At 39.5% G+C, this 13,150-nt stretch overlaps 1 protein-coding gene across 4 annotated transcripts in view; it reads right to left on the reverse strand.

The window, feature by feature from the left end:
- Positions 1 to 13,150, reverse strand: part of PRKG1 (protein kinase cGMP-dependent 1) — a 796,378-nt gene that overhangs the window by 24,477 nt on the left and 758,751 nt on the right. For all 4 annotated transcript variants that reach the window (XM_075216377.1, XM_075216376.1, XM_075216374.1 and 1 more), the window contains exons 11-12: positions 3,115 to 3,254; positions 1,223 to 1,312 (exon numbers count right to left, since the gene is read on the reverse strand). In XM_075216377.1, the coding sequence (XP_075072478.1) occupies positions 1,223 to 1,312; positions 3,115 to 3,254 (230 nt within the window). The remainder of the gene's footprint in view (positions 1 to 1,222; positions 1,313 to 3,114; positions 3,255 to 13,150) is intronic.

The following is a 13,150-nucleotide window of genomic DNA, read 5'->3' on the forward strand; positions in this document are numbered from 1 at the left end:
CGATCATCCTGCCATCCACATCACCAACGCGTTTCGACTACTGGTAAGTCTTTATCTTTCGACTACTGGTAAGTCTTTATCTTGATAAAGACTTATCACGGGAATAGGTCTCCGATCATCCTGCCATCCACATCACCAACGCGTTTCGACTACTGGTAAGTCTTTATCTTTCGACTACTGGTAAGTCTTTATATTGATAAAGACTTACCAGTAGTCGAAACGCGTTGGTGATGTGGATGGCAGGATGATCGGAGACCTATTCCCGTGATATTACATCTCTGGTAGATAATTAAAGTGGATTGAAGTTTCGGAACATTTACTATTTATCCATGCGAATTTCTTTCTGCTATCCGGTATGGGCAACTGTATCATCTGTTTCGTTATATGATATCTAGATGTTTGCTTATACGATTTTATTAAATCTACATTTCATACATAATACGCTAGATATCTGTATTTTTCTTTTATATGAACTATTGTCTGATATTCATGACCTGTGAGGGGTTTTGAATGTAATCTGAGGAACTTCAGCTGTATACACCCTGAGGGACCACGCTTTACACTGATCGGTACCACATGTGAGAAGGGAGGTGCAAACACTCAGACGCTGGTCACAAGTACCTGCTATGTGATCGTTGGGACACTTAAATTGTAAGTTTAGTTCTTACTGTGAGGACCAAATGTTCTGATGTTGTGAAGTACTCTAAGCCCGCTATGGTACTGTGAATTACGTGGAAATTTTTATAAATATATAGGATATACTTCATTACTGAAGATTTTATCTATCTCTTGTAAGATGGGGAACCGATAGCGCAGAAAGTGTCTTTTTAACCATCATACCATTTTATTTTGTCAACCTGTGTACAGTTGTCGAAAGAGATTTTCTTGCTGCCATTGTATTTGAAGCGCTGTATCTGATCACTATATTTTATTTATAAGATATAACTTCAGAAGGCCCAAGAAGTAAACATCTCTTTGTCCCTGACATCTAGAATATTGCACCTTAGTTCTTTGTTATTTGCAGACCTCAGAATGTTAATAATACACTTCAAGTTTCACATAATTCCCGCCTTATATCCACCATTATGCAGAAGACACAACACTTTTCTAAGGTAAATAAATGTATTTACTAGAAAGTCAAATAGTTGCTTTATGCTTTATTGCACGAGAGCCGCATATAGGTCATTGAGCATAACCCCCATCCAGTCTGACGGTCACATACCTGTCCCTGAGAATTGTCCAAAGCTCTCCACCCAGACAGGCTTCCATCAACATATATAGATACTTGCTGTCCTTGAATGTTCTGTATAACCTGTCATCAGGAACAGTGTATTAGTTATACGCACACATTTCACAATATAAATGTACAACGTATACACAAACTAATAATAAGCTACCCCAGTTCTTTATGGTAATGTAGTACTTATTGCAATAACTTTACATGATGCTAGTTTTATACAATTTCACTTACAATTGCATAAGGCCTTAAATGATGTAATAATGCACCTTTTAATCCAAATAAACCTATTGCTCGATAAAAAAAAGGACCATGGAAAAATAGTGTATTTCCTCTTATATGCAGAGCTGTACACATTTCGGGATGCGTTTACCTGGCAGCATATGCACCTGGTTTGCATCAATTCCTCATCACCAGCATGTATAGGCAGCTGGTCTATAGCAGGTGCAAAACATATACCTTGTGTCAGGTGTATAGGTCGTAAGTTCCAGGATCACATAAGTCTGTATAGCTGCACATATGTGTTCGCCCACTTTCTGTGCATGTGGAGAGCTATCTCACACAAAATATGCTACACAAACTGGCATAGTACTCACCCTGCATGTACCCAAGGTGTTTAGGTAAGCCCACAAAGATTTAAGTCAGTATCACTCTCACAGCACTTGGGGCATGAGTTTGATTCCCGATCACGGCCTTATTTGTGTGGAGTTTGTTTGTTCTACCCATGTTTGCGTGAGTTTCCTACGGGTGCTCCGGTTTCTTCCCACACTCCCAAAACATACTAGTAGGTTAATTGGCTGCTATTTAATTGACCCTAGTCTGTGTGTGTGTGTGTGTGTGTGTGTGTGTGTATGTTATGGAATTTAGACTGGAAGCTCCAATGGGGCAGGGATTGATGTGAGTCAGTTACTGTACAGCTCTGTGGAATTAGTGGCGTTATATAAATTGCTGAAGATGATGAATATTGTAGAAATCACTTTGTACCATTACTACAATCATGTAGTACACTTTTCGCAACACTTTCCAGTCTACTCCAACTTTTTATCTCTTATCTAAATTACCATAGGTTAACATTTATTCCCGTTGTATGGTATAAGTTGGTGTACCACATAGAAGGGCTGGCATTTATCCAAGCTATATGAACAGCCCGTGCATTAGGTTGCCATCACTAGCTAAAACCAAAGACATTACAAATTATTAAAAAGCATTCAAATGAGGACAGCCAACAGCCCACGAAGATCTAGTATGGTACAGAACACATAATATTACATCTTACAGCAGGGAGGTCATAAACTTTTAAGCACCTACAGCTTGAACCAGCAACTAAGACGGAGCCCTTTACATCCCTTAGACCAATGATTATGGTAGCATACATATGAATTGTGTACACTTTAAGCCTTATAGTATACCCAATGCCATCAATTTCATGTGTTGTATTTGCTTTTTATTAATACCAGTACAATGCAAAAATATGGATGAAAATAGAAATCATTACTTCCAATGACCCCATATCATCCACTCATAATGTTACGTACTTCTTAGCCCACACATTCTATGCGTTTAACGTAAGTTACACGTCCATCGATCTCCTGAATGTAAGTAAAGACGCTTTTTAACAACAGCATACCAAACCTGTCTGCTTTTGGCAGTTTCACTGGTATTTGAACATGCATAAGAAAATGCCAGTGGGTATAAGGCCCAATAGACATATGTATAAAATAAGAGGAACTTATAATTTAATTCCCATCGATCCCCCCCCCCCAATACCTGAAGTCTGACACAGCAGCTTCAGGTTGTCTTATTATAGACATCCGCTGGCTATGAGTTCATGGGATGTTATTACATTGTGGTTTATTCTACTAGTCCACACTCCTTACCGTACAATGAAGTCAGAGTGTGCCCCTTGCATAATCTGCTTCTCAGATCGAATATGCTCCTGCTGCCTTGTGTCTACTATGTGACGCTTTTTAAGGATCTTCATTGCAAACGTTTTTGATTCCTCACTTTTCAACTGTACCTAAGAGGGAGAATACATATGAAATCACAATGTGCAGTCATTAATGGTCACAGCCTGCCGGACAGACATACGTCCTGTACTCAGCAAGGTAAGATTTGGAATGTGACAAAGAAACGATTGTGCCATGTTTTCCATTCATGTGTCAATATACATAATATCAGATATGTATTCGTATATAGCTAGCAACAATACTGTAAACATATAAAATATAGACAATAGATAGATAAAATTAAAGGGAACATATTTATGGACTTATTATGTATGTATTTACATACTTATGTGATGCTGCTCTTTGATGCAGACTAATCATAGGCATTCTAGCTTTACAGTAATTTATACTATAGTGTTTAAGTCTCGCGTGTGCTTTTGTGGAACTAGTGGTTGGCCACAGTAGGGAGTATTTGGCTTGGACTGCCTGGGAGACATACCTATCTTGGTGAGGGATGTAATATTCCATGTGTTCAATGTAGAGATGTAATACGTAACCGTGTAATAGTGGATTTATACTATTTATTTATTCATTGTATCATTTACATTTAATATAATGTTAGCTCAAGGGTGACATAGTTGGTTTATGTAATATACTTTGTTTTTTTCTTGAGATCAACTCTTGCATTAATATGCAAAAAAATAGACAGAGAGGTTTTGGACAATATAAGAAAGATTTTATGTGCCTAGCTGGGATCTATCATGCCAAAATGATACATTCTAGGCTAAGATATCATAGGTTAAAATATCTCATTTATTTCTGCAGTATAAATATGCATACACTTCACAATAGTATACAAGTAGGGCCTGGAATTCTGATGGTTATTTATGCAAACCAATTATTATTACAAGTGGTAGCAGGACCAATGTGTAACAGAGCACACATAACACCAATATAATGGGGATTTTCTCATATATTTTTGGAGCTGAACTTTTGGCTGTATATAAACAAGCTAAGAATCACGAAAGCTGAAAAGCGAGAAGTTGTTTGTCTTTAAAATAGCACTACGGCAGCTTAAATGATTATAATCCGCCATTACATAGTAAAAGCTGTTCCATAGTTCACAACTGCCAGCCACCTGGTCAGACTAATCTGTGTAATTTGTCACATGATAGTGGAGTGCTGAAGTCTCACTCACCCTGAATATTACATCTCCTGAGAGGGGGGTATAGGAACAGCATGTTTGGTGCCCTTCTGGACTCAGGCAGAACATGCTCTGGAAGTGTAAAACAAGCTGGTGGCTTCAGCACATGGGGACATTTTCTAGGAAACGGATTAATGCTTTACTTGTGAATGGGTTCCATATTTACATGTATAAGAGAATAAGGAATATACAAAGAGCTAACACTAAACAACTAATTTATTTAGACAATGATGCTAGATAAACCTGGAAAGCAAATAATGAAACTCGGGGTGTAGCTTGCCAAAATTACTGGGTTACAAAGCAAAATATTAAGGGCCTCATTTACAGTTGGACACATTATGATATCTGAAGGTAAACGTAAAAATTCTAGCACCAACACTGCGTACTTGTGTGTATGTCAAGTCGTTGTATCTAAAGATACGTCAGTTATCTATACAATATCTATACAATATCTATAGTATATTGTCAGTTATCTGACAATATCTATACGATGGTGTCAGTTTTAGTGATATATGGGAAAGCACCATTGCTCTATTCATACACAATATAATGTAATAAGTGTCATATACATAAGAATAGTGTCTTGACTGTTACTAAAGAAATGCTAAAATTGTATCTTCCTTATGAAACGTAACAAAACATAAATAAATACCCACACATACGTCATTTACCACTTTATAAATGTGTTTCTTCCTTGCTGCAGTAGTCCTAATAGAAATGACAAATAAGTAGTAAATAAAGCAAATAGTTGATCTAATATAGATGCGTTGCTAATGAAGTATTGTCAGCTGGAGGGGTCAATACGCTAATAGCCAATCAAAAGCTGGTGTCATCATCAGCACACATATATGCACTGGGTCTCCAGTATCTGCAACATATACATCACCTAAGAAGCATACAAGTCTCATTATGTCGCATGTCCTGGGGGCGTACGTACTACACTTACTTGTATATGCATACCATTGGCAGCCAGGGCATGCTGGCACTTGGAGAACCACAAGTGTCAACAAGCCCCGACACCCATGACTGACTGAGACCACAAAACAAAATGTTTACAAAACTACTACACCCTCATTAAAACCACATATTTTTATTAAAAATAATAAAACCCCAATAAATACAGTAAACACCCTCATTCATACCACATATATTTATTAAAAATAAGAAAACCCCAATATACTTACCAATCAGATTTCTTCTTCTTTCGTCAGCAGCTTTTAATCCAAAAATGCTTGTAAGCCATGTCCCAATTTGTAATTCCAAATTTCCTGATTGAAAAGTCCATAAATAATTTGTAATTCCAAATGAGCTGCTTAGTAAATATCTTCTGTTCTTCTTGGCCACAAGAGCCCCCTTGTTGCTTGCAGTCTTCTGTTCTTTTTGGCCAGGAGGGCCCCCTTGTTGCTTGCAGTCTTCTTATCTTCAGCCCAGGAGGGGTCCCATATTTGTAATCCAATCCTGAATATGCTTAGTTAAAAAAATAAAAAAGAGGACACACGACTCAGGAACAGATTGTACAGTGTACAAGCTCCGATACGCAATGAACTTAGCACAGTCGCGAGATTTATTTATAGTATAAGAGGTTTTCCCCACGCTGTCATGAGGTTTTGTAAACATTTTGTTTTGTGGAACTACAGGTCTCAGCCATCCATGGGTATCAGGGTATGTTGGCACTTGTGGTTCTCCAAGTGCCAGCATGTCCTGGCTGCCAAGGGTATGCTGGTGCTTGTAGTTATACAAGAATTAGCATGCCCACACTGTTTATGGCCCCTGAGCTGGCTGGGACTTGTAGTTCCACAAAACAAAATAGCATCTGTTTGTTTTTTTAACTACTAATTCACCATTATTACCCTACACCCACCGCCCAGGGGTGTAGGAAGAGCCCTAGTGCTTTCAGCACTGGGCTGGGTCTTCCTAGAGGGGGGCCACGCTAATTTTTTCGGCAGACCCCACTCCCTAGGGAATCCAGCCCAGCGCTGAATAGCCTGGAGTCGGTTGTCATTATGGCATGGGGACCCCTGCCGCGTGTCCCCCTGCTATAGTGCCACCCAGCCCGGCTGGTTTGCCTAGTACTGGTTATGTGAAAATCAGGGAGACCCCACTTAATGTTTTTCCCCGATTATCACGCAACCAGCAGTAGGCTGGCAGCACTATGGTTAAAAAACTTTTATCTAATTTTAAACTTTTGCCAGCCACCAGACCTCCGGCTCCATAGACAGACAGTGTAACAGTGATGTGTTTAGTAATCACACAGCTAGGACACACAGGAGAGTTAGCTAAACACGAGAGAGTTAGCTAAACACAGGAGTGATTGGGCAGCACAGTGGCTTAATGGCTAGCACTTCAGCCTCACCGGACGGGAGTCGATTCCAGACCATGGCCTTATCTGTGTGGAGTTTATATGTTCTCCCCGTGTTTGTGTGGGTTTCCTCCGCGTGCTACGGTTTCCTTCCACATTCCAAAAAAAACATACTGGTAGGTTAATTGGCTACTACCAAATTGACCCTAGTCTCTCTCAGTCTGTGTGTGTGTGTGTTAGGGAATTTAGACTGTAAGCTCCAATGGGGCAGGGACTGATGTGAGTGAGTTCTCTGTACAGCGCTGCGGAATTAGTAGCGCTATATAAATAGATGATGATGATGAATGACATCACAGCAAATTGCCAGAGATGACCATCAATTTTGAAGATCAGAGTAAAAATTGCAGTTGAATACATCTGACGACTTGGGGACTAGAATTTAATTGGGTTTTTACTACATTCAATTTTTTAATGCTATTACCCCCTGGAGTCAATTTATCAATAGGTTACATGACCTACATCCAGCAAAAATAGTGTTTTTGTCCCAGATTTAGGTCTTTTCCTATTTATCAAAGCCCCCGGTCCAGTGAAGACCATCACTGGCTACCTCCAGCGGTAGCCTCACCAGGGGAAAGCTACGACAAAGCTATGCATGGAAAAGGGTATTTATCTATAACTACTTTCTATAGCTATCGTCAACTCAGGAAAATACATAATTTTTTAGTTTCTTGGGCTTTTATCTATTTTTTAAATTTTTATTTAAAACTTTATTATTTTTGTATATGAATCTGGAAAAGGAAGCCCCAGTCCGGGCTTCCAGTTTCGGTGAGCATGCCAGCTCACACATGTGCAGATGAACCCTCGACTGGCCTGGCGAGCTGTAAGACTCTTCTTACCACTGCCCGTCAGTATCACCATGAAGCCGAGCATCGTTCAGCTGGCCCGGCAAACTTTTATTGATAAATTGTGCAGCCGAAGATTTTATAACCAATAGGCAGCGATAGGAAATCTTCAAAGTCGTAGGCTCTTGATAAATATATCCCATGGTGATAGTTCTCCAAAAACATTATTATTTGATACATGTTTGTGACTATACAATTACTAATAAGATTATCATGGTAGACTAGCATGGCAAAGTAAGCTCTTAGTTGAGGATCTTCTGGTTCGAGTCAAATAACTATTTGGCATACGTTATGGAAGGCAGCACGTCTTAGTAACACTGAATCAGAGGTAACCTTTGAAATGAAAAACTGAGCTGCTTTTCGGATGAAGATTATTCTTGAACATTTTCCTAGAATACAGTCTTATATCTGTTGGTGTTTATTTGTAAGTGATTGTTGTTTCTAATATGCAGAGAATGTTTATATTTATATATGGGAGCTGTTATGCTGAGAACAGTTATTTTTACTTACAGGGAGACCTCACTTACGACTTACAAAACATAACACCTCTTCCAGGAACTGAGGAATGAAAGGAAGAATCTTATACCGCATTTAATGCCACAATGAACTAATTAGGAAATATTTTAGAAGGCTGAGCGTATTGTCTCATTGTACAACACTGTCTCACCCAAAAACCCACCATCAAAGAACTAAGCAGGCTGGAATTAATAGCGATAATGCATTGAGTCTGGTGTAGGTGTATATGGTATTTTAGCTGTATTTTTTTCCATCTCTGTTGCATTCCTATTCAAAGGAATGATTGTTTTAATGATTGGTGTTAATTAATGTTCACCTGATGAATGGGCCATAGAATAATGAAAGGACATTCACATCACTCTTCTTAGGTTTTCTTTTTTCTATTTTTTTTTCTTCCAAAATTACATGCTTTTACTTTTTGAAAGTAACGCACTTTACAAAATAATAACAAAAGTGATTAATACTTTTAATATCCAACATTGGAAGATTCAGCAGCCGATTCACCTTGCCAAATCAGAGTTTACGTAATTCCGGAGTATCTGTTCTTATTGATAGTGTAAATTATATCTTGCAGGAACTCTTTTTGCTTACTTGAACTATTGGTTGTTGCATCTGTATAGAATTTACGGCACTATATTTTGAAGAGTGGAAAACCTTTTACGTCAAAGGGTCACTGCCGGTGATAGCTTTGCACTTTTTTTCAGCTGCGAATTCTTTTAAAATATATATATTTTTTTATTTTAACTATTTTTCCCCCCAAGAAGTGGAAATGAAAGCCAGGAGATGCATGAGAATATTCCCAGAGACTGGCCCAACAAAATGGCACGTTATCTTTTCTGCTCTGGGACAATATAGCTAAGTCACCTACTATCGGTTAGCTACCTTAGTGAGATATTACGGCAACAGATGATTTTTCTATTGCTGCAATAAACAGTCAGACCCATTACCAGATATTAATAAATAGACCCCTTTAACCAGCAATCAGCATCCTTTGAAAATAATAATACCGTAAATATAACAACTTGTGATATTGGAGTACCTGCGTTTTATCCCACTCAAATATTTCACGACAAATGTACAGTACTTTCCCTGTAATGTGATTACTCGCTTCTATGCGACAGATGTTTTGTCTCATTTGGCCTTTCACATTTTAAAATTGGACGGGATTACTTTTTGTTTACATGTCAGGGAATAAGCCAGGTTAAGACTTTTCATGGAGGAATATTAGGCAAGTGTTATATGATGCTGAGGATTTCCCTGGGGTCACGTATGTAAAAATAGAAAGTCCACTCATCTTACACTTCTTCTTTCAAGTCTTTAATACGATGTTGGCTGGGACAGGATATTTCTGACCTGGGGATGTTATTACCTGCAGTGATTCCCACTTACACTGGAATCTAGCCAAATGAATGGCTTTACTACCATTAAAGTGGAACGGTCACCTACATCCAGTGGAGGCAGCCATTTTGTGGGATGACCTAATGTTTAGCCTATCAATTCACTAGGAATAGTTATATTACTGAGTAATGAGGCACAAAGTGGTCTCAGTGATGTTCTAGCTGTAGTTTTTAGTGAAGGCTCTGGTTTCTAGTGAGTAGATAGTTTGTATACTCATGAATATTGGTTTAGCCCACAAAATGGCTGCCCCCATATGAGTAGACAACAGTCCCACAAAGTCTTTCACTGGTTACAGTTTTTGCTGTGGTTCTCTTGAATTTTCATATCATTCTGCATAGAATAATCACTCTATCATGAACATGAACATGAATTTAGCTAAAATTTTGTGCCATGAGAGTAAGGTCAGTTTACCAAAATACTTAATCAAAGGTGCAATTAATGGAAAACAGACAGGAACAAAGTTGATGTTGGGCTTTCTTTTGTTACTACAACTGTGTGTGGTTTTAGGTTTCAAGTCTGTCTTGCTTCATTCTTTCTACACTATCCTTTTTGTTTGCAAGAGCATGTGTTAAAATGCAATAGCATAGGCCTAGATGTCCCTATATTACAGCATGTAACTACATACTCAAATACTAGAGAGCACTGTGGGAGAGCTCTCCTGGGTTGTAGAAGACCCAGAGCCTCTTTCTCCCTAGGGAAATCTTGTATGCACATGCTCTGGTAATGTGGTACATCCAATGCTGTAAATCCTACATGGTGGCACGCAAAAGGATTAATTACTATACATTTTCAGGAAACAACAGGTTGCATTTTCCTGCTTTCCAAGTATGACACCTGAACATAAGGGGTATGTATGATTACATTGATGGCTGTTGAGAAATGCATAGCTGGTCCACAGTGGGTTACTTCCTATATGTGCAGTGGCGCATGCAGGGGGGGTTTCTGGGTCTCCGCTAACTAAGTGGCCACTATAGCGGCACTGTACTATACAGCAGCCGCGGCGCTGTCAAAGAAGCGTCCACGGTGGTGCTGTATTGTATATAGCACCGCCACGGACACTTCTATGACAGCGCCGCGGCTGCTGTATAGGACAGCGCTGCCGAAACGGAGCTGCTGCATACGCAGCAGCTCTCTAGCGTTTTTTTTTCCCCCCTGACAATCCTGCGTGCGCCCCTGATGTGAGATAATCATTATTTATACCAACTGTACTTGTTTTTTTATTAAAATCTCCAATTTATTCTATGCTTTTCTAACAAGAAAACAGACATTATTTAGCCTCTTTGCAGCATAAAGTTCTTGTATTTGTCAGATGGAACATTTACAAGTTTGACACCGATAACAGGCCATTCCTTCTGTAACACTGACTGTAAGCTTTACGGGTTCTACAGCAGCATTATTTAATTGCCCCCCAGTATCGCCCCAATACATAATAATAATGGTGAAACAGTCATAAAAACACATGGGGCTTTGCCAGGAAGGTGGGCCCCCTTCAGCTGTGGGCCCCATAGTACCGGCACCCCCTGCACCTGTGGTAGTTATGCCCTTGACTGTTTTTCAACCATCTCCTGTAGATCCATGTTGAACTGTGACTAGCCACAGTCTTTTTATTCTGCAGAACTACAGGCTCATCTCCATGTACGCCTGTGACATTATCCGACTGTGATAGATAGCCAAGGACAGGATTAGCACGCTAAGGGACAGTATGCCAGCTTGCGTGGCGTATCTTGCATGAAATTGTTCTGGAAAGTGGGGACACACATATGCTCCTATGCAGACTTGGGTGATTCTGGCACTTACGCCCTCCTGTGCATGGAGAGGGGGGGCGGCAGAAGGAAGGGACATGCAAAAGCAGGCTGAGTACACTAAAGGTGTGTGCACACAAATGTGACTCCTGCAGGAACATATACGCATGTAAGTAAGAGTATGTTTTGCACCTCCTATACCGCAGATGCAAATACATGCTGTTGATTACATACCATAAACCAGGCGTATTTTCTGCTGATGCTGAGGCGTAGAGTATTGATTACAGCTAAGCTGTCTCCTTCTGCCTTCACATAGCCGAAATGGTTGTCATAGTTTAATGACATTCTCCCTCTTTTTCCCTTGGTGACTGTTTCTGTTTACAGCAAGCTGCATTGTCCTGAGAGGTTCCTGGCATTCTCCAGCTGTATGACATACCAGAAACTCCTGCTGTACCGACCCTGACACCGTTATAAATCACAATCCATTACTCAACTACTGCATGTGTTTGCCACTATCAACGTCAAAGCAAATGAAATAATTGTGTTTAAATGTTGAATATAACAAATTAGCATCTACCTGCCCATACTCTTGAATCTGATATTCTACATTCTCTATGCTAAATACAGTGCAGGATTATGTATGATAATCACAGGTAACTGCAGAAGAGGTGGTTTTGCCTATAGCAGGCCTGGCCAACCTGTGGCTCTCCTAGTGTTGTGAAACTACAAGTCCCAGCATGCCCTGACAGCTATCAGCTGACTATCTACTAAGCATGCTGGAGCTTGTAGTTTTACAACACCTGGAGAGCCACAGCTTGGCCTGACCTATAGCAACCAACCAGAGCAAGGGTATAACTGCCCTAGGAACAGGGGGTGCCGTTGATATGGGGCCCGCCTTTTCTGTTAAAGCCCCATATGTACGCAAGTTTTTCAACATCAAGCAATACATCTGGGCCCTTACTAAATTTTTCTATGGGGCCTTCATGTTTGGTTACGCCCCTGAATTTGACCTATAGCAAACAATCAGGATTTCATGTTCTGTTCTTGGCAACTGTACTAGAAAAAGGTTTATAATCTGATAAGTTGCTATAGGTAACACCACCTTTTTGTCATAAATGCCAACCTACAGCTTCACATTACAGTAACTTGTGTAGAATGTACACATACATTTTACATAAATATTAACACATATATGCAATTGTCATTTTATATGCAGTTGTAATTTTTTATTCGTACATTTGCCATTGTACTATACATAAAATATAATTTATAGCTTGTTCTTGTAAAGCAAAATGTAACATCCTGGATTTATTAGTTATCTCAGTTATTCTTGGGCCAATAATTTATTATGTCGTTATGTCATGACATAGCTTGTAAAGGCCACAAGAAGATTTATTTATTGTGCCATGAAACTTGGTAGAACTATCTTAATATTGATTTGTGATTTTTAAAGTCAACAAGACATGATAGGAACTCAGTGAATATTTACCTTGCATAGCCTCAGTTTTATTTACCTGAGATACCCAAGTTTTCTGACTTTTCTTTATCAGACCTTAGTGCACTCCTCACTTACATACAGTGGTACTGATGCTGCATTAGTTGTAGTTTCCGGGAGGTGTGTGTGTGGGGGGGGGGGGGGGGGGTGCAATACCTGTCAGGCTTACATACACCCACATACACACCACCAGGTAATAAGCACAATTAAAAAGGTTGCTAACATCTGTTTTGACAGTGAAAAATTACATTTAAAATACGCCCACAAAATCCTATAATATATGCACGATCAATGAAGAAAGCCCCTATCAGTTTCAGAGGTGAAGTCACAACCATCCAATCAGAAGTGGTTAGCTAGTGCTGGCATTCATCAACAGTGTTTAGTTCCACCAGACCTCAGACACCCACAATT

This window comes from Mixophyes fleayi, chromosome 6 (genome assembly GCF_038048845.1).
Source record: "Mixophyes fleayi isolate aMixFle1 chromosome 6, aMixFle1.hap1, whole genome shotgun sequence".
In the NCBI taxonomy this organism is placed as follows: Eukaryota; Metazoa; Chordata; class Amphibia; order Anura; family Limnodynastidae; genus Mixophyes; species Mixophyes fleayi.